The 23610-nt window shown below is 33.3% G+C and overlaps 2 protein-coding genes across 2 annotated transcripts; one reads left to right on the forward strand and one right to left on the reverse strand.

Annotated features, from left to right (window-relative positions):
• Positions 1-6499: 6499 nt before the first annotated feature.
• LOC7462503 (uncharacterized) lies at positions 6500-11809 on the reverse strand. Its single transcript, XM_002321478.4, has 8 exons — positions 11268-11809; positions 10993-11110; positions 10520-10866; positions 9209-9325; positions 8130-8246; positions 7344-7436; positions 7175-7267; positions 6500-7096 (listed from the first exon to the last, which is right to left on the reverse strand). The coding sequence occupies exons 1-8, from the start codon at positions 11807-11809 to the stop codon at positions 7012-7014; spliced, it is 1512 nt and encodes a 503-aa protein (XP_002321514.2). The 3' UTR covers positions 6500-7011.
• A 2596-nt stretch (positions 11810-14405) lies between these two features.
• On the forward strand, positions 14406-22888 carry LOC18105559 (uncharacterized). Its single transcript, XM_006374134.3, has 6 exons — positions 14406-14835; positions 14940-15074; positions 15185-15278; positions 20385-20479; positions 21967-22134; positions 22438-22888. Exons 1-6 carry the CDS (start codon positions 14490-14492, stop codon positions 22596-22598), a joined length of 999 nt encoding a protein of 332 aa, XP_006374196.2. The 5' UTR covers positions 14406-14489; the 3' UTR covers positions 22599-22888.
• The last annotated feature ends 722 nt before the right edge of the window (positions 22889-23610 follow it).

Here is a 23610-nt window from a genome sequence, read left to right on the forward strand (position 1 = left end):
TCTCTAATCATACAAAATGAGACTAAAAGATCTAAAACACTACTCCTAGTGTGAATGTGAAGGACATTCAATATCATAATGTATAGAATAAATATAGTAAGAATAAATTATAGCATGGAAGGAAAATCACACAATACATGCACATGTAATTAAATATATATTCAACGATATGCAATCATAGTTATTTGAAATTCTTATTTAACTTTCTATTATTACGTCTCTATTCATCATTCCTGGAATCGTTCAACATTTTCATTTTGTGTCTTGTTTCATCTCACAAGTGCATTTAATTCGTTATAACATCTACCATATGATTTCTCTCTCTATCTTTATATCAATGCTAATCCTAAAATCTATTATACCCATTATGACTCTTTCATATAAATCATCAAACTCATTATGTTTTTGGCTCAATTTTTGTTTATAAGTATATTCAACTTATACATTTCTTGTGTCTATTTTAATACATTCCAATGTTTCTTTAGATTTTCAGTAAAATCTCCCTTTGTCATGGAACCTACCATCATTTTCACAATATTCATATCAAATCCATCTTCAAATAATATGAATATCATACATACATCAATTAATCAATCTATTTAATTCATCAATCTAATCTCATTTGGCCACTAGAATTAAGGCCAAATTTCATTATCCATCACTCATATGGATGACTAATTATACAATTCTTCATTTACTTTCTCATATCATTCTAAATAGTAACCAACTTACTTGTTGTTGAATACCGCATATCTAGCGTATGAAAATTTTAACCCTGGTAATTCATTTTCTTTAAATTCTAAATATTATAACAAATTATTTATGTGCGTCTTCAATGTTTGAACCAAGCCCTCTATGATCTTATACCTCAATTGGTAGTCATTGTCATACGTCGTTTCATCACTGTTATTAGCATTTTATTACACTATTATAGTTACTATCAAATTCTTATCATGTCAACAACAACACAAAACCTTAATACAATATATTTACGTTGCGAGTCATAATTTTTTTGACATCCTCCATGTGCACAATACACGATTCTCAAATTGTATCAATTACAATTCATCAAATAATTCAAAATAATATATACCTCAATTGTACAACACCTACCATGGTCAATAAACTTCTATTCTTACGTTCCAAGCGATACGATCTTTGCCTACATCCTTCACAAGGATTAGATCTTCATCAATTTAATTTTTTTTATTTCTTCAATAATCCACAACATAAACACAATTTACCACTTCTGTTTAACAGTTAGGTTTCATTCAACATTCTATTTATAATCTGACAAAGTAGTTATCCTGATAATATTAACACCACACAAGTCCAGTCATTAGAAAAACTAATGTCACCAGCCCATTACCGGGTAACTAGTTCCTCTGCCTATTTTATTCCACAATTTCCAATCAATATCCGCCTTTTTAAGGCTGAATGAATAATCATTTCAAGATGTCAATCCCCATTTCATTAACACTTTTAATCATTCCTTATCGTGAATACCGTTATAACACCTCTCCCCTAAAACTTGGAAGGGAATGCCGACACTAATGAATTTTCATTAGTGTCGTCGCCAATATCAAGACCGACTAATCAAGTTTGTTTTAAATGCCAACATCAATGCCACTGATTGATGTCATTGACTATTTCCAACCCGAAATAGCCAATCAAATTTTTCTTTCTATAATACCTTGGAATATTTCCAGAAATGCCGATGTCAAGATTCTTGACATCATTAGCTTATATTTCAGAAATAGCTAATCAAGTTTTATGGGATTGTTGATATCGACGTTACTAGTCGATGTCATTAACTATTCTCACCCGAATAGTTAATCAAGTTCAATATCTCTTATTTTCAAGGATGATCATGCCAATGTTAATAAACCTTACTAACATCATTAGTCTCCGTATTCGGGACCAGTTAATCAAGTTTGAGGAACGATCATCAACGAAGTCCATTAATGTAATTCATATTATTAAATCAATCAAGTACCCAAATCCATTTTAATTTCTTGTTTATTTCACTTTATCCTTTCTCTTCGTGGTTTCACCCATAAAAGCAAAGACCGAGAATTTAACAAGTTAGTAAAATTAACGTTACGTAAAAAGTGTAAGTATAAAACACCTACCTGCTGCAGAAGCTCGGCTCGTGCTTCCTCGTTGTTGTTGTGCCCCTCCTGTGGTCCCTCCTACCATACAAGCTCCTGAGAAGTTGGACCCCCCTTCGAAAGCTTTTCCTACATTTCAATATAACATCCTGAATCAATATTCAAATCTTCCCAATTTATTTATAAATTCACAAAATCAAATACTTCCGTAAATAAATTCACAAAATTGAATACTTTCATAAACAATTTCTATGGATGTATTTTATTTTAATGCTTCTCATTTAAATTCATTTACATTAGAATTTATTTACCCGAATATTAAATGTTCAATTAACTCAATTCTTTATTAATGATTTTCAATGTCCAAAAAACATGACTTTTCGTTACCGATTTTTTTCTAGTGTCTAGAGACATGAATTCTCATAAGTGATTTTCTAATTTTCCAAGACATTTAATCTATCGCCAAACAATGTAATTTAGCTTAGATTTCAACAATGACTACACATGTCAAATTTTTCCAAAGCACACTCCAAATGATTTCTTATATCATAATTCAATTTACAACATCCCTTACCATGATTTCCCATTCATTTCTTCATCAAAACACGTAATTTACCAAACATTTCAGCACCAATTTAACTAACATGGCCAGTCACAATAGGGGTTAATTTTCCAAAGTTAGTTTCAATTTATCCCAAACTATTTTCCCATATCATGTTTCTTATACCAACACAACCAAAGTATAAATCAATCATTATTTTTTTATATATAGAATTTAACTATACACATCACTTATCAACACATCAAACATGACTCAAACACAACACAAACAATTCTCAAACACTTCCATCATCATTAAACCCATTACAATTATCGTTAGGCCCAAAACATAATTTTTATGCTAAACATCATATTCTCATTCAATATTTCTCAAACCAAACTTAAAATACTATTCTTTCAACTCAAAATTCAATAAATCCAAACGGCGACATTATACATCATCATAATTAGAATAACATATCCAAAATTAACATACATCTAACGGTTAAATCTCCCTATATCAGAACAATACCAAATTGACCTGAAAATTAGAGACCTACTGATCAGGAAGTATAATTTCTGGTGAGAGTGTTTGCTTTTGATCTCAACCGTTTAGAATTTATAGAACATTTGGATGAACAATATATGCAAGATCCAAACCAATGCAATGGTGGAAAGATGAGTAATAGCCAACGAACGAGACTGTCTTGAAGGTGATTTTCTAGGAATGTTTCTCAGGTGACAGATCTCAAACGAAGTCTGTTAGACAATCCCTCCAGTAAAAATATAGGTAACATTGACCATAATAACATATCCAACGTTGGAAAGCCAAGATATGGTTGCTGAAGTTTCTGCCTTGTTGCCATCCCAAAACCCATAGTTACAAATCAATTTATTCCTTCTATTTTATGCTAATCAAGTCATTATCATGCAATTAACTTTAAAATCCACAAGAACAATTATTCTCCTAAAATATTTACATGAACCCTAGAATTTTAAGCTTTGAGGTTTTCTTCTCCTCATGTAAGAACAAGAGAGAAAAACGAAATTACTTTAGGGTATGTTCTTTACCTTTACTACTTTAACTTATTTCAGTGAATTCTTGCAAAACTCTACAAAACATCATGTCCTTCTCTTCCAATTTCCAGCTTCTTCTCTTTGTTTTTCTCAAGCTTTATAACTCTCTAAGTTTAGTCACTTAATTTTTTTTCTTGGATATAATCCTCCCAAGAACACTCCATTTTGATTTAACTTGAAGAAATGGAGAGAAGATGAAGAAAATGGGAGAACAAATGGTCTCCCTCTTGTTTTCCTTTTGCATAGGATATGGGCTGTCTTTAAAGGAGGAGAGAAGAATATTTGTTTTGATAAAATTACCAAAATACCCTTATTAATGGCTCGTGTGTCATCTTCTTTAATTTACTTGATTTTCAGTACTCTCGTAAGGCCTTTCCAAACTTTGATTGACATGAAATTTTAACCTAAGATAAAGCAATAAGTCTGGAGATTCCTTATAAAAGTTCAGTCTGATCCAACGATCGGATTGAGATATATCATCAATACCGTAAGACTAGACAATCAGTGTTTCTTACGCCAAAATTTGAATTTCATGCATTAATTTATTTACTTAGATCATCATTAAATTTCACCTTAATTTATACTCAATAAATGCAATATTAACCATTTATCACTAATTTATCAAAATAAGTTTTTTGATCGGGTTTACATATCTTCTCATTTTTCTTATTCTTGTATCCATTGAAACTTATCACTGGTTTTGACAATGTTACGAGTTTTAAACTAAAAATCATAACCCTCATTTAGTCTTCAACAATACCTTTAAATTTATTTATGGAGACCATTCTCTTTCTTACATGACACATTTATTATCATTCCCACTATTTATTCATTTCTTTCATACCAAATCTTCATTACTCATCGAGACCTCATTACTTTGATCCTATGTTTTTTTTACAGGGGTTTACAATGTTCTTGACGATGGAGCTAGCGGCGTCAATTCCATCACAAAGACTGCAACAACCCACCATCAGTGGGCTAGACCAGTCCCTGTAACTTCTAATAGATCGACCAACATCCAATGGTGATTTTGGGTAAGTTAATTTGATTTTTTTCATTTAAGAAAAGCTTGACTCTTTTTTTGTTGTCAGTCCAACCTGTAGCCAAGTTAGAGATGACATGGATACGGGAGTAAAAACATCACTATTCTCATCAATAAGACTATTTAAAGACATCCGCGTAAAAACCACTCCTTCATTGTTAACCTTCTTAAAAAATTGAAACATGAATAACAAACTCTTTTCTTTATCTATCTGAACCATGTAAAATACCCATATCTCTTGAGCACCAATATATATTTCTCTTTAATGCTAAGGGTGTACATGTTGCATCATTTTTTTTCACACACTACACTTTTATCATATTGCTAAGACATGTCTCTAACTATATAAAACATATATCAATAGACACTATATCACACCAAATATTATTAAAACACTTTGTGCAAATGAAAAATGAAAACAAACATGATTGTCTATTTTAAGTTAAAACTTCTACATTGCCTAGGTTGATATTGCATTCTCACAACTCTCACCATCAATGATTAGGTTGCACAACTTTTTTTTAATCGTACAAATTGTATGAAAGATGTTAGTATATAACCAATCTTCACCTAAATCATCATTAGAAGTTAGCGAACTCTTTTGGATGATTGAGGTAGCATTATCATCTCTATATAGAATCTCATTGCCACCTTTATCATTATAAACAGGCTATCTAATGGCTTCACTCTTTTCTTCGAACTCATCATTATTAAAAGACTCTTACTCGTGTGAATCTTTGGCTTATGACACCCATTAGCACAATAACATCGCTCACCACATCTATAACACCAAATTATGACATATGGTTTGCTCAAGAATAGATTTAGGTTGACTGATTGTTTGCTAGTAATTGGTGCGCACACCTCTAGTACTCTGGTATACTTGAGTGTCTTTATTGGCTTCCTTAACTATTTCTCCACTATTAAAGCCCTATGATAAGCTTCCGAAATTGTCCACAACAATTGCAAACAAAGCACATCTTATATGGACTGTCATAACCTATTTAAGTATCACGTCACCAAGTAATATTTTATTTGTAACAGGTCGTTTCTGATCAGTAGTTGACATATACTCAAAAAGAAAAAAGTGACCATTCATATTTTTCTTCATCATTTCCTAGTCATAAATCATGGGTTTATCCTTCACTCACGAGTTCTCTTTAATTGTTCCGACCATGTAAAAGCTTACCTCTTAAATCTGATAGTGATTGACTTCACTTTTATTTGTTTTAGAACCTTTTTATATTAAAAAATCATCTCCATTTCATGTAACCAATAATTGAATTCCCCAGCCTGTAAGGTGTTTGCAAACTCATGAAGTGTCATCAAAACACAAGTTTTTATGGTACTCATCTCAATCATAAGGCTATGTCCTTTACTCACACCTATTAAACAAGTTCTCAACACTAGTCATAAATTCGTGATCATTCGTCTTTTGATCCTTAAAATCTTTCTCCTTCAAATGACAAGTTAATTCTATAACTTGCCTTTATAAGTTCTCGATCACTAGTTTGTGAACGTTTTGTTTCTAAAATGAAACCTTCTTTATCAAAAACCATTCCCTTTCCACACTACTACATCATGCTCTGTGTCCTCTTCTAGTTATGACTATTCCAACAATGTAATAACAAAAACAACTAAGAACACTAGGCTTTGATGCTATTTAACGCAACCGAATCTAAGTATATTAAGAATAAAAGGAACAATAAGACAAAATTCACGAAAAAGGTTGAAAAGGAACCATAAATGTACTATTTATTTTAATTAAAAATTATCATGTCAATCCCTAACTTGAAAAGAAATAAAGATTATAATAGTTTAAATAGACCTATATCCGACCTTAACCGGAAAGGAAAAATAATCCTAATCAAACATGAAAAAATAAAGGCTGAAAGTATGAAATTAAGAAGAAAAAAACCAAAATTGAGAGAAAAAAAGTTTTCGATCTAATTTGAAAGCCTTCTTGACCTCGATTGGCTCGCAAAATCTTCTAAAAAACTTTCAGCACAATACAATGGTCAGATCAAAAGTTATGTTTGTTTCTGTTAGACAGGTCGTTTGGCACAATCAAACCTTTTCTTGAGCTTGTAGAAGTCCATCTGGTTCATAAATATATATATGTCAGGCTTTCTTTCCACGTGATGTGAATGCAACATATCCATATTTTACTATTCAGATCCTCCTGCATCATGCATCCTCTATCTACTAATAACTTAACAAGGGCTTTTCCATATCTGTTCTTCATATTCGGTTGTTGCTTCCTTGGGGCGCCTTACATTTACACTTGATGCAGTCTTTATTCCTACTGAAATTCAAAAAGTCACACCTACATAAACGGAAAGCAAAAGAGTTAAACATATCTTTTCATGAAAGACACTCAATGATGAGAGTGAGGAAGACTCACGATGGGCAGTTCCACTCTCCGGCCATTCTTTTGGGGCTCACACAATTGCACTTTAGGCAGACTTTATTCTTACTGAAATTCAGGAAGTCACACCTGCAGAAACAGAAAGCAAAGAGTAAGATGGATCTTATCCTGAAAGACAAATCAATCAGGAGCGAGGGAGACTCACGATGGGCAGTTCCACTCTCCAGCCTTTCTTTCAGGGCGTGGATCTCGACAACGTAAGCATGTCTTATTGCTAGCAAAATTCATGAACCCACAGCTGCAAACAGAAAACCAAGTGACATGGACAGAAGTATTTCAAAAGCAGACAATAAGATGAAAAAAAAAAAAAAAAACAATATCGAATTAAACTTCCATAAAAAGTTGATAGCTTTCAAGATAGACAAATAAAGATGATATGAAAGCTGGAACACATCTTTCATAGGCTTCCTCTTTGTTTCTTTTATATTTCCATGTGTTTTTTACTGACATAATACTTACTAAACAAGGGATTTAATGGTAGTGGTTCGTAGGGAGAATAGCATTTATTACATTTTTTTAATGTACTTGTGCATTCTTCATAAGATAAATTTCCTTTAAACATCGTCCCAAAAAAATCCTAGATAGAATTATTGATGACAAGAACTATCAATGAAATTATGTTGGATGTCATAAAGCAAGAAGCCTCACAATACGGTAACAAAAATGATTCACTAGGGCAACAATATGCCCCCAATATAAAAAGGCAGACACGCATCTTGTGTTTAACATAAAAGGTACAAAGAACTGCTCTGTCATAACATCCACAACCCCCTCTTCAAAAGCACCAAGCTTTCATGCTTTCAAAATTTAATCAAATAAAAATCTCATTAGGGTGAAGAACACATTATTTTCTCCTCAAATGCTCCCACCACAATGTCAATTGTATATATCTACATTGCGCTTGTTACTAGGACAAAAAAATAAGGTTTACCTGTTGCAATTCCAATCTCCCTTCTTCATTTTCACATCATCTACACCGGGCCTCTTTGGGCCCTCTGCTTTGCACTTTAGGCATTTTATATTTCTAGAAAAATTCACGAATTCACAGCTGCAACAGAAATGGAATGTGCCAGTTAATGGATTGAATGAGACAAAGGATGTAATAAGAGATGCAACAGGTTTATGACAACATAGAGAAGATTATGTTAGACCACTATGAAAGTAATAACATCGACTCAACTACAGAAACTGGAGTTTGTAGGTTATTGCTCTACAATTCAAAAAAGAAAAAGCATCAAAAGGATTTCCTTGGGTTTTTGGAACAGATATAAATAGAAAGGCTAGGAATTTGTTCCTCAAATATTGTTTACCATGGGCCACCCCTGCAGTATAATATAATTACAAAGAACTCCCTCTAGTTTCTAGAATCAGACCGGTAGATTTACAAATTACTCCATTTGATTAACACGATGGCTCTTATGTCTTTACAACTCACACATGGAATCGCCATTACAGTTGTTGAACTTAGAGAAGAGGGCCCTGTGATCTCATAATACTGTGAGATTTACCCTCGTCTGTATTGAACAACATTATAGGTTCCTGAGAATTGACAAATCAAAGTTTTTACTAGAAACTATAAAAAAGAAAAGAACAGTCAGAAAATGCATCAAAAGATCCTAAAAGTCACAAGAACATTTATAAGAAAATCAAATGCCCCTTGAACTAAATGCTCTAGACCAATCTTTCAACAAGTGTGAGAACAGTTTTCTACCCGAAAAAAATAGCAAATGGCATTCTGCCCTAATATTTAGGTGAAAACTGGCTTTTAATAGAGACAAAAATCATGCAAAAACTGGATAAATAAATGGTTTCTGAATCTAGCAAAGGAACTCCAAAGGCATAATGAAACTGGACCAACAAAATACAGCACAAATATAACAGCTAAAATTGTAAAATCAATCATGGTTCGAAGTTCAAACATTTGTTCTTTTCCCCTAATACTGTCGATAGAGTGAAAAACTTAAAAAGGTCAATCACAGTGTAAAGAAAATAAGATGATAGGGAGCTTACTCAGAGCATATCCAATCTCCTTTCTTAGCTTCAATATTGTTATCACCATCCTTCTTCGCACTTTGTTCACCACATTTTTGGCATCTTTTATTTTTTGAGAAGTTCATAAAGTTGCATCTGCAAGAACATACCAAGGATTTCAATAAACAAAATGCAAATTTTTCTAACGGGGTGTCACACTGTATCTGGTGTCTGCACAAGCATATAAACACACAATTAAAAGCAAGAGAAAAATGAGGGATTAATACAGAGCTGCACTTTCCCAACAGCGACCACCTTCCCAAGAAAAGAAAAAAAAGTAAAAAGAATAGGAGCATTGGTGATGTTCATCTCATTTTGACACTTATATAATAAGTTCTGGCTTCAGATTCATATTGAACATCCACATGCATGGGCATTCCCCTGTGCAAAGACGAAGAAAGCTCTAGCATGCACGCATTTGAGCACAAATGTAACATTCCTATAATCTACATCATCAAGGTACTAGAGACAATGGACCTTCTGTTTCAGGCTTAGTCTTATTAGATGACTGAATTGTTACTGGAGACAGCCGTGGACATCATTTAATTGTAAGTGACTTGGGGTGATTAGTGGTAAAATACTGAAAAAGAACTGGCCTCTCATAGGACACAATAGATGCAAGGGAATGGCACAGAAGAGATGAATCTTGTTCCTTCTCAATACCCCTTAACTAACTCCTTTTGATCTTTCGACCTCAAGCTCTCAACAACTAAAAAGTTGAAGTCTAAGCCTAAGCAATATCCTCGAATAATGAAATGATTCCATCATATTTTCTCTTTGGGCACATACCTTCATGATGCAGTTGTAAGACGCACAATAATGAACAATAAATTAGTATTCCAAGCAAGGATGCAATGCTTGAACTGTGGGGCAATCCAAAATGGATGTAATATAATTATATTATCAAGGAATTGTTATAAACCAAAATAACATGGCGGGGTTGGGGTTCCATAGAATAACTGAGAACAAAGGAGCCTTTTCCCAAATTCCAAAAAGAAGTCCTCCTGAAATCTTCGGTGGTATTAATGAAAATCCCACAAACATTAAAATAAAGAAATACAATTCTAACATGCACGCCAACAAAAACAATTCCCAATGAGGCCATGCATCTACTTAAGCTATTAAGGATCATAAAGTTGGATTGGTTATCCAATGATCCGAACTTTGATCCCTTTTGCATTAAGAAAAAGTTCCCCTCTGATCACATCATTCAAGAATATGCAGAGTTTATCAAGTTATAACGGAAAGAATTGTAGAGATATATTTAATAATTTTCTAATTGTCACTTACTTGGTACACATCCAATCTTCTTTCTTCGTTTCGACATTATCACACAGTTGGCCATCCATAAAATCAACATCTCGCTCCTTCTTATGGGAGGCTTTGGGAATATGCTTTGGTAGTGCTGGATCTTGGGGTGTCTCACTTAATTCAGTCAACTCAGAAAGCAGCTTCCTTGCAGACGTTTCAATGAGCTCACTACCAGGAGATTTCTGTCCTCCTGAAATAACAAATGGATCTAGTGCATGGAACATTAAGACCCGCACTATGTCCACGGTACGACCTTCTGCGTCATTACCTTTTAGTGTCACATACGCTCTATCACAAAAACCCCGATGAGTACAAGTACCACAAGCCTGCAAGCAAGAGTCTTAACAGTTCATAAAACACAATGCCAGAAGGCACTTGAAAATTTCTATTGAAATGCATCTTTTTAATCACTAACAAATCATGAACGAAATTAAGAAAGGAAAGAAACATACATCCCCTTCATCCTTTTGCACGTAAGCTCTCATTCTTTTAGCTGAATTAACAACTTTTCGAAGCAGATTAGGACATCCACTCTCCACAACTGTTTGAATATCAGGTCTAGACAATGATCTGCAAAAGTGAAAACAAAACAAATTCAAGACCCAATAAACATTTCTTAATTCTCAAATATCTGAAAATCCAAATTCTCAATCTTTTAAGCTTCCCTTCATTTTTAAACCACTAATCAAATTTCAATCCAACTGAAAGGGAAATAAAAGTGGCTTACTTGAAAATATCATATCTGTCACGAGCAAAGCTAAGACAAGCATTCTTTAATTGATTCATGTCAGTGTAAGCAATCTCACTAGTAGTATCGCCATCCTCTTCTTTTGCAGAAGTTTGCATAAAGTAACCCCTGGCCTTCAATTTATCAACAAAAATGACCCACTCAGGCCACGGATGTTGTTTTTGTTTCCTTTCTTGTAGAAGGGAGTTCAAGGTTTCTGTGTTATCTGTAGTGGCTGTAGCAGCGGTGGCTGCAGTGGAGGAAGAACAGTAGAGGTGGAATTGAAGGGAAGGGAAGGGTTTAAAGGAGAAAAATGGAGAGAGAGTTTTGTGGGGATGGCTATAATGAGTTGTACGGGGAAAGAGCGAAGTGCCAAAGAGTAAGAATCTTGACGCTGATGACATTGGTGGAAGGTAGAAAGATGGAGGCTGGGGGTTTTGCAGGGTTTTAGGCAAATGGCAGCAAGCAAGCACTGGAGACTTGTGGCACCCACGGCTCGGATTTTGTACGAAGCCTCTCCCTGTTTTAATTTTGATTGTCATCTCTTTTTTTTTTTTTTTTGAATTGAATATTTACTAGTTCGTAATCTCTTAAGAATATTTTTTTATATAATTTAAAAATTACTTTATTTCTTTTTTAAGTTAATATTTTTTTTTATTTAAGCTATACTTAATTGTTAATAACTATCATAATTATGAAATAATTAATTATATTACTAAAAGTTTAGATAATGTATTATAGTAGATTAAGTGAATCTATTTAATATTTGTAATTATTTAATTGTTATGAAGTGAATAATATTTATTTTTTAGAGGCAACAATATACTTTTTTAGTCCCAAGTGCACAATTAATTTTAAATTAGTCCCTCTAATTCTATAAAATAAAATAAATAATCTTTCTAGTTCAAAAATTAATTAACTAGTCCTTGTGTTTCAATTTTATTTGTAAATTAATTATTTTTGTCGGTTCCATGTTTTTATTTTTATTTTCAGTTTAGTTTGTTTTTCTTGTTTTAAAAATAGATAATGGGGAAAGATTTAAAAGAAAAGAAAATTTTGTTAAACAAAATAATAAATTTTATTTTCAATTTAGTTTGTTTTTCTTGCTCTATACTATCTCTCTTTTTTTCTAGAAATATAAATAACAATCACAGCAACTAAAAATAATAGTACAAGCACAAGAATCAACTAAAATTACTTCCCCGGCAACGGCGCCAAAATTTGTTGCGACGTCGCGGTCGCATAAATTAATTACCCTAGCTTCAAACACAACACACAAGATAGTATAGAGCAAGCAAGGGGTCGACTCCACGAGGAAGTTTCAAGTCAGATTTTTATGTTGTATGTTATGTAATTGGGGGGATTTGGTTTGTGATTATCTAAACTATGGCAGCAATTAAACTAGCAAACAAAATCAATTAAAACCGAAACTTATCAAGAAAACAAATCTTGGTCCCAAGCACACATTTACCTACGGAAATTAGAACCGATCCTTGAAACGAAAATTGCAGTTTATGTTCTGAAATTTTATCTTTTCTTAACGTTGATTAATTAACGGATCCGCCGTATAATTATCCTAACCAACAAACAATCAAAGTGTCCGCACTAATGATTCAATTTAATGGCAGCTTTAAGAATTAGATAATTTCATCAAGATTAACATACAAGCTTTCTGCAGCTTGTGTCACTTTGTTCAAATGTTCTCCCTAAGTTCAATAACGTAGTTCCGCCACAATTATCAAGCTTAGTTGCTTCACAAGTTCATATATCACAACTCCGGTTTTGATATTAAACTTAACAACAGATTGTTCACAACAATAACTTAGAGTCCGCTCTAGCACTCATCAACAACAATCATAGGAAATATGCATAGGAAAACAATCATACTCATTCATAACATAAACTGAAAATAAAATGAAGAATAAATCTCACGGTTCTTGAAATCTGAAGATTTGTTGTGTCCTTGCAACCAATAAAAGAGCTTAGCCTTGCATAACTATTGAACAATTACTTCTAAAGAATGAAAAGAGCATGATTTTTGGGTTTGTAGATGAGAGAATTTGTGTTTATTCTCTGCTGGCTGCTAGCCCCTTCTCACTTTCTTTTTATATGCTAAGAAACCCCAGTCTCTATTTTACAAAATAGTCTTTTATTAAGTTGGCAGTTTACATTTAAGTACTTCAATAATTATTTTCCCTAAAAAAAAGAAATAGCCTTGCATAAAGTCTTCAATCTCTGACTTAGAGGAGCTAAATTGCTCATATAAAAACTTGGATGTCGGTTTAGATGCTTCGGAATGTAATTTGAACTCGTTTCTTCACAAAACCTGTTTGCTGGTAGAATTTAGTTGTCATCTTTGAAAAATCATATCTCCCTCATATAACATTTTTTTTGGCTGAAATTTGGCGCGTTGATAGGTCATTGAGTTAGGAATCCAAAACAATTGAGTTTGCATCAATTGGACTTCTGTAACTCCAGATATTAATTTTTGAATGGTCAAAGGTCAACACTGGCAAAATGCGAGATTTGACTTTTACAGGATGTGATTTCCATGATCTTTCTCTTTTTATTTTTCTTGCATTACATTTCCAAAAAGGTATGGATGTTAGCTTTTTAGTGCCACTGGAATCACTTCATTTTGATCTTTAGAACTCACGCTCTGCACAAAACATCGATTAAACGTCAAATCTGTCAATTACCTCCAATTTACTCTTTTTTGTATCTTTCATTCAAAAATGCCTTCAAAACATAAAATAAAGAATATCAAGACATTTTATATATAAAACATGGACAAAACATTAGGTAGATGTGGGTGAAACTATCGAATAATATAGTTATATCAGTTAATACTAATCAATAGACTAGTTATTTATAAGGACACTACTGTGCTTTAAAATATTTTTTAAAATATTTTTAGATTATTTTGATGTATTTATATTTAAAATAAATTTTAAAAAATTAAAAAAATATTATTTTAATATATTTTAAATAAAAAATACTTTAAAAACTATAATAACGAACAATAACATAATCTTCTGACATTATAAAATAATAATAATAATAATAAAGTCAAAATTAAATTCTCACATCTAATAAAATGAATAAATCGATCATCTCCCATAAAACCCACATTTTCTTAAATAAAAATAAAAATAAAAATAAAAAACCCCACATAAACCTCCTCTCTTCTTCGCAGATCTCTCCTTCTTTCTGTTCACAATCATGAGAAGAGCGTCGACTCTCGCGTCTTCCGTCCTCTCTCGGACCCTCTCCTCCACCCTCCACGATTGCAGTGGCCTCTCCACCACCTCAGCTGCTACCATCAACCACCGCTTCCTCCATGCTGCACTCTTTAGCACCACCACCAGCACTGGCAGTTCCAGCACTCGCCGGATCTTCAATCCTTTCTCCACATATCTCGGTGTCGCGGGAGCCTTGGTCTCTGCCGCCGCCGCCGCTTCTCTCTCTCAAGAAGTCCTCGCCAAGGAGCCACCACCGGCCGAGCTCGTGCCCAAGGAAGTTGTTCTTTATCAGTATGAGGCCTGTCCTTTCTGCAATAAAGTTAAAGGTCTCCTTTTTATATGCAAGTTAGAAATAATTTTATGAATATAGAGCTTTTTAGCTTTACAGTTCTTAAAATAGTTGATTTTTTTTGTTTGGTAAAATTTTCAGCATATTTGGATTACTATGATATACCATACAAAGTGGTGGAAGTGAATCCTATTAGTAAGAAAGAGATCAAATGGTCTGATTATAAGAAGGTACCTATTTTGTTGGTAGATGGCGAACAGCTTGTTGATTCTTCAGGTTATTTTCATTGTGATTTTTCTTAAAAAGGGATTTTGAATTGTGTTGATGGATTTTATTTTGGTGGTGTAAATTCCGGTTATTGATTATGTTCAATTGAATGTGAGCAGCTATAATTGATAAGTTGGGAAACAAGATCCATGGTAAGGAAATTGTAGATTCTGCTTCTGACAAGGATGACGATGAAGAGAAAAAGTGGCGGAGGTATGGTGCCTCACTTTTGTAGCTTAGTTTTTTTTTCCGGTCATTTTGGTTTCTTTGTTTCAATGAAGACAGAGATGCATTACCGGTGTCATAAAAAGGGAATTTATTATTTATTGTTATCATATAAAATGGGAATGTTTAAATTTAGGGCAAGTTAATTTTGTTGGCAATGTCTTAACCTTAGTAACCTTGTTCTTTTCTTTTGGTTAAAAAGACCTTTTTCTTTAAGTTTTGGATTTGGTGTTTTAGGAAAAGCATATAAGTAATGTAGATTAGTTTTCCATGATTTTCATGAACTCAGCTTTGGGTTCATATATCTTTGTCAAATTTCCATCTGAATCCAAGATATCTCTTCAATTTATATGGGTCCCTGGTATGAGTTCCTCTCTCCTTCAGTCAAAACCTACACGTTTACATTTCAGCCTTACGTCTCCCTCCCAAAGTCTCAGAATTGGTAATCTATATCAGTTTCAGCAATGGTTCTTCATTATTTGTATCAAATTGTAAATCTAATCATACAGAAGATACGGAATGAGAGCTGTTCGATCTTGATGCATTAGTTATGGCTGCCTTGCTGGATGAAAACTTAGCCCTGTAGCAGATTGATTGCTGTTGGGTAGGTTGTTCAGCTCGCCATATTCTATCTGTGATTGGTTTAAACCACCAACATTTTCTCACTTGACCATGAGTTCTTTAACCTCTCTCAAGTTGTGACCTCTTAAAATAGGTGATAGAAAATTGTGTAGCTCAAAAATTCATATCCCACACGTAGGCCATTATCCAATTGCAAGCATTAAATTTCTAAGACTAGGGAGAGATTTTCTCATAATTATGGCATCTTCGTCATTGGAATCAAAGGTTAACTTTGTTTCTTTCTTTTTGGTTTTTTATTCTTTCAAAATATTTTTGGTCATTTTATGTGTTTTTAAAAGTTTATATTTTCAAATAGAAGAACCAACTCTTTTTTTATTCCCCAATGTTGATGGTTGTCCAATATAACTGGTGCTTCTCACGTGCTGTAACTCTGTACACCTTGAATGTCAGCATTTGCCAGCTACACTAGGTTTTTCCTAACTAACATCTCATTTTAGACTTGAATTGAAAATTTTAAATGTGCAAATGATATGGGATAAAAGAGATTTGAAGATGAAGTAATTAGCTAAGAAGAAAAGGCCAAAGAAAAAGAAGAAAAGGCCAAAGAAGAGAAGAATGAGGGTTGGAAAAGTTTGCAATTTTATAATTTTTATCCAATTCATCAAAATTGTCTAACATTTAGAAAAATAAGATATAAATACTAAAATCCTAATTAGAATAAACAATTGAGTTCATAGCCTAATAAATAAAATATTTAACAATAGCTAAATCAAGCTCAACAAATAAAGCCTAATTAAGAAACTTCAACTAAAAATTCAAATAAATTAAACCATAAAAACATAAGTTAAAGTCTAATCTCTCAATGGTTTGGGCCACCCTCCATCATCTATGATCATACAAGTGCATAATCAATATCTTGGGTCTGGTGTCCCCACTAACTATCTTGGGATTGGACAAACTCGATTTCGTCAAGTCTAGTTCAAGACGGCTCCAATAATACTTCCAAAGATCATGATCAAGTTGTTGCGATGTCTCTCTAATAATCTAGGTATAGTCTGAATCTGGTTATCTAGCTCATATACTGTGATTCGCTGAAATTTACAATCTTTGGTAAAAACAACTTGTGCATTCAAAGTAGCATTAATATGTTCCTTTTGTGCCAACGATAAGGATAAAAGGGTAGTGATATTAAAAGGAGCATTGGGAATAGGCTATCGTGTTTTATATATAATGAAGTCCTCCATGTTAAAAGTAGAGCTAATATCAAAGTTTAGTGTCAATTTAATGACATCATTATTTGATTCAATCATTTGCAATACTTTGAATAGTCTAGCATTACTCACTTGAAATTTATGACTAGTTTTCAAAGGACACTGTATAGGTCTAATCTGTATTATGAAATAATATTTAACATTAAGTGCATCATAATACTTGTGTAAATCAACTCTAAATTTGTATCGTTGATTACTTGCTTAAATATGTTTTATGATCTTAACATGCAAATTATGAACTCTATATGCAAAAACCTTAGCTGAATCAGACCTTTTAGAGTGAGGAGACATCGAAAGAAGATCTAGAGGCTTTCTAGGTTTGTAACTATGAACACTAAATGACTGAGAATGTGGAGTGAAACAAACACTATTTAAAACTTTAGTATATATAGCTTGAACATAACATAGTAAATTAAGATTATCTTTATCTTCCTCATCACGTGTCAGGGGTAAGGGATTGTAGAGCTCAACATGTTGCTCTAAACTTATGACGTGCTAGACGTCAAGCATGAGGGGGGTGAGGAGCATGCGGCTCTAAACTTTTGACATGCTGGACGTCAAGCATGGTGAGTGGGGAATCAGGTAGTTTAAGAGGACTAATATCATGAGACTCTTCTAAGATTATATTTAACTCTTCAAGCAATTTCACTGATTTTTTTTCTAAAACTTATGACTCTACCACTAAAATAGAATTACTATATTCTTTATTAACCTCATCTTCATACTCATTTGTATTTATAATGTTAAGTTCCTCTTCTTGCACATCTTCTTCATCTAGGTCACTAAAGTCCTTAAGATTAGGTTCATACACTTGCACACAATAGTTTTTCTTTTCACCTATATCCTTATGTTCTTGGATGACTAGGGTTTAGAGGTGCAATTGAAGAAGATATGACCGAAAACTTGACAGTTAGCACACTGAACCTCTGAACTTATTCTAGACATTTCATTAACGACTCTTTTTCCTTGTCTTCTTTATAAATTCGAGCACTACTGCGATTATGTCTATATGATGGGTTGCCTAACAAATAACTATCATTCCTAAATTGAGATCTAAAAAGGGTACTATGAGGGTCTTAACATTTTATCAATTGACTTATTATAAGCAACTCATAATCTTGTATTACAATATATGCTTGGTCAAGAGTGAAATCACCTATGAGCTAGATCTCTTTTCTAAAATCATCATTCAAACCTTTACAAAATCTACGCAAAGTCATGACTTCATTTTTTTATGGCACATCTCATCATGTAATCGTTAAACTATGTTATATACTCATTGATAGACTTGTTCCTTTGTCTTAGATTGTTCCATTGGTCTTAGAGTTTATTTCTACAAGACTGAAATATGTACTTATCTTGTAGTTTTTGTTTCATTTTGGTCCAATCAGTTATAAGAGGTTTACCTTTTATCTCTAAACAAATCATCAACATCTCTCCAATAAAGTTGGACTTCACTAATAAGTATCATCTTAGCAAATCTAACTCTTTTATTATCAGACAAGTTGTGCCACTCAAAGAATTGATCCATGTCATGAATTCACATATCAAATATCAAAGGGTCATGACGACCCTCAAAAGTGGAGGCTTCTATTTTGTTAGGACTCATGACTCGCTCATCAAGGTATTCGTATTTAAAGTAACCTAAATGATAGTCATGTTGGTGGTGCTCAAGGTGAACTTGTCTACAATGATTATTGTTGTGATATGTATTGGTCTTTGGGTACCTTATTTGAGAACTCTCTTGGGGTTCAATTCTTTTAAACATGTTGGTCACCTGAGTTTGCATAAGCTGTAATTCCCTAAGTGTATCACTAATGGTCAGGTCAATGATAAGTGTAGATTCAAAGTTAGATACTAGATGACCATGACGCAAATGCATGTAATACTAATATAGAGATGAAATTGAGATCACAAATGGCTCTTGCAAGCGGAATCATAATATAAAAATAAAGATAACAACATTTTTTTTTCTTATTGTGGAGATCAATAAAAAATGGAGCACACCGGGAAAATTAGAAGCATGCAATGCTAGACATTCAAAGTATAAACAAAAAATCAAACACAATATCATAGGCACAAGCTTACAATTATCAAAGGGGACAAGATACTAGATATCAATGATGAAAGCGTTGATGAACAAAAATTAAAAGATAAAAATGTAAGGTAGAACTTTTTTTAGGCGCAAAAGTAATATTAACGACAACTTGAAATAACAAATGTAAAAAGCAGAAAATTAAAATTCAAGGAATTAGAAAGTAGAGTAATTCAATGACCGAGACTCAAATCATTAAATTTGATTGCAAATAACTTTGAATCGTTGATGTCATAATGTCCTGAATATTGTCCTTTTGTTGTTTTCACTTTCCCTCTTTTTTTTCCCTCTGTTTTATTTATTTCACTTTTTTTTTTCTCTTGACCACTTTTTTTTGTCACGGATCTCTCTCTCTCCTTCTATTTTGACTTTTGATTTTTTTTTTAATAAATCAATATAAAAGATAAACTAAATGAGGGTTGAAAAAATCTGTTACTTTGCAATTTTTATTCAATTCATCAAAATTATCTAACATCTAGAAAAATAGGATATAAATACTAAAATCCTAACTAGAATAAACAATTGGGTTCATAGCCCAATAAATATAATACATAACAATAGTTAAATCAATCCCAATAAATAAAGCTTAATTAAGAAATCACAACTAAAAATTCAAATAAATTAAACCTAAAAACATAAGCTAAAGCTCAATCTTTCAATGGTTTAGGCTATCCTCTATCATTTATGATTATACAAGGGCATAAACAATGTCTCTGGTGTCCCCACCAACAAATAAACTTGTTGATCGACAAAAACAAAAAATAGAAAAAAGAGGAAAATCAAATAGAAATTCCCAAAAAGCTGGCTGACTAATTTTTGCAGTTATTTCCTATAATTTTGCTTCTGCATATAGATGAAGTTATGGAACATTTGTAGAATTGTTTTTGGCGACGTGCATGCTTGTGATCTGATGCATACATAATTTTCTATTGTAAGAAAATCAATGCTCTCATACTCTTGCACATGCCATGCTTACATAATTTGGTCAACATGTTTATGCCATTTTTGGTTGATGTTCGTAAAACAGTTATCAATTTGTCACGTTTTTGTTTCTTTTCTTTCTTTGTAAGCACAATACTGGTTAGATTTTAGTTGTTGCTGGCATGCCAATGCTAGATCTTGACATATTATTTATTGCTTATTTAGGTGGGTTGACAATCACTTGGTTCATGTCTTGTCTCCAAACATATATCGAAATACTTCTGAGGCTCTTGAATCTTTTGACTATATCACAAGCAATGGTAAGATGATCCATGGATATGCATACCTGAATGAAACAGTAGTTTCCCTACAGCTGACTCTTGTGGGAAAGAGATCTTTGGTTCAGTTTATGCTTTTTTCCATTTATAACTTTGTGCGATGATTTATAATTATTTACCTATTGGTATATGGTTCCATTTTTTTCTCAATCATTAAACGAGGAAAGTCTGGTATGTTTCTCCTTATAATAGTTGCTCCATATGCTCATGATGCCTTTGAAAAAATATTATAATATTTTTGGGAAACATTGTGATTAACTACCTATCAGAGTCCCCTTTTCTTCTACATATTTCTATTCATGTTCATTTGCAAAGCTTTTGTTTGTAGATTACTCTTAACTTCATTGATTATGTTGAAAAACATAATATGCCACCTTATTTGATTTGCTCGGGAAGGCTTTTCCACTCAATTTTATTCCCTGCTGGATAACGTGAACATGAGTTACCTAGATTACTCATAACTTTGTTGCATTGATGATTATGGTGAAAAACATGATATGCTTGACAGTATGCATACACTTTGTAAATCAACAGACCATTTAAATATCTTTTTTCTATAAAACATTGCCAAGCAATGATCATATAAGTTATCTGCACCAAAAAATAAAAATAAAGAATTGATGTGCGAAGTTTGATAGTTAAGAAGTAAAGTACAGATTGTCACCTGCATATACTAAATGCACCATTGTTTAAGATTTTCAGTTAGTTTAATAGTGACCAAGTTTTTATGTGTTGACATTCATCATACTTAGCAATAAGATGACCAAGTTCCTGGGCAGTTTCTCCTCATAGTCTATTCTTTAGAAAATTAGAGTTGGTGTCTTAGAACCACTGATAATTACAAACTTGTCTCTAAGAACATTTTCCCAGTAAGAGCAAAGGGAGAGAATATTTTGTCTTCAAGAGCAATCTTATTTTGAGGGCAACATTGATGTGGCTGGTGTAGAACATTATGTCAGGATATTAGAAACAAAATGACTTGACACCTCTGTTTCATTGGGAATTTCTACATTATTATACTTTTGGTTGTCAGATAATTAATCCCATTAACTTGTCTTTAATATTTCAGAAATGGTCTATGGCTCCATCAAGCTTTAATCATGCTGTTCTGTTTTCAATGCTTTGTGTCCCGTCTCTCGTCTAATGTAAATATGTGAGTTTGTTATTTTGAGGAACCTTTGAAGATCAGAAAATTAATAATTGTATTGAATTGTTTCATCCGGGGATCACAACTTCCTTTAGTCATTCCTTTCATTTGATTGCAAGTGACAGTTATCATTTCATTTATGATTACTTCATCATCCTGTACTCATCCTCATATAGGTTCTAGGTAACTTATTCCAAGTTAATGTTGTTCATAGAATTATGCTTTTAAGGTTCACTCTGATTCTGTTCAAAATTATCTGTGAGATGGCATATATTTTGTCCATTTATCTTGATTTCATTGTAAACTTCTCCTGTAAATGCAGGTAATTTTAGCTTTACAGAAAGAATCACAGTCAAGTATGCCGGAGCTGCTGCAATGTATTTTGTGTCCAAGAATTTGAAGAAGAAATATAACATTACTGATGAACGTGCTGCCCTGTATGAAGCTGTGGAAACGTGGGTGGATGCTCTAAATGGCCGAGAGTTTCTTGGTATGCAGCTGACATAATATCATATTAATGCACATGACTTGCATACTATATGTATATACATGTGCACGCTGCCATATCATTTTATATTGTAAACTCCAATAAAAAAACCAAACCAAAAGTAATGGGAGAACAGATGGTTTCCAAGGCCAGGCCTCCATCCTGCGCAATTGATCTGCTTTATCCCATAGAAAGCTAAGATAACTTTCACAACTGTTTAAAGCTAAGATTCTGATTTAAACCTTTGCACAACCTTTCAAAGTTGTGTGTGACAGATATATTTATGTTTTTTCTTATATGCCACAGGGGGGTCAAAGCCTAACTTAGCTGACCTTGCTGTCTTTGGGGTATTGAGACCCATCCGCTATTTGAGGTCTGGTAGAGATATGGTGGAGCAAACTCGAATAGGGGATTGGTACACAAGAATGGAGAATGCTGTGGGGGAGTCCTCAAGGATGAAGGCATAGATTATGCACTACTCATTTTAACTTCCAGCTTCTACAACCACGGTATTATGAACACGAACCAAAAGATTTGATAATGATTTTGATGGCTAAACAATTTTGTGATGGAAGAATTTGAAGCTGAAGCTCATTTTTAAAAACATGATTACTGTCGTATAATTGGAGAGAGATAGGAAAATAAAGAAATTTTACACGTGGATTGTAAAACTACCCATGGATCATCGTATTCTTAACTGGTACGCTACACAGCTATCATTCTTTATGCTATTTTGGTCCTTTTGTTTGTTGAATAAGCTATGGCTGTTCAATTTCTGTTATTTTACCGGGGCCTTGGCTGTTCAATTTCTGTTATTGATAGCATGGGTGGCAGCAAAGCTACTTCAGATTTGTTTGTCATGGGTGTTAGAAAGTTGGAAAAAGACTAATGAGGTGAAATTCTTGCTCGAGCCCTCGGATGATGAATAGAATTGGTTTGCCTCTTGAATAACACCCTGCGTATTTGGTTAGACTAGTTTTCTGTTTTAAGAACAACTACATTAGGCACAACATCACCTTAATATCTGCAGTTACGGTAAAGATCCTACTTCACATCAAGTTTTGAAGGCTCGAGCGCATCTTCTTGTCACCATGATGCAATTCTCTTCCCAGTTTTTGATGGGTGTCCCAGTCTGGTGTGCTTTTCCTACAAAGCAGCCAGCGAGGGAATTGGATTTTCTTGCGTATGTGCTTGGATGGTGGACTGAATTGATTTGGCGGTTGAAACTCCTGCATATTTTGTTGAGCCTGAGCTAGGAGAGGAGGATTTTGATTTTCTATCCTTGAGAACAAAAGAAAAGAAAACGTTGCTGTTCTCAGTTCTCTCACAACAATGCTTTTGTTTGACTACTAATTAGTGCGCACTGAGATAGGAAGCATTTGCTTTCAGGTCTTCGCCATCAGCGGTTTTTTAACAGAACTACAAACAACCATATGGATCACAAATGCTTCTTCACATGGGACAATGGGAGTGACAGGT

Source organism: Populus trichocarpa, chromosome 15 (genome assembly GCF_000002775.5).
Source record: "Populus trichocarpa isolate Nisqually-1 chromosome 15, P.trichocarpa_v4.1, whole genome shotgun sequence".
Classification (NCBI taxonomy): domain Eukaryota; kingdom Viridiplantae; phylum Streptophyta; class Magnoliopsida; order Malpighiales; family Salicaceae; genus Populus; species Populus trichocarpa.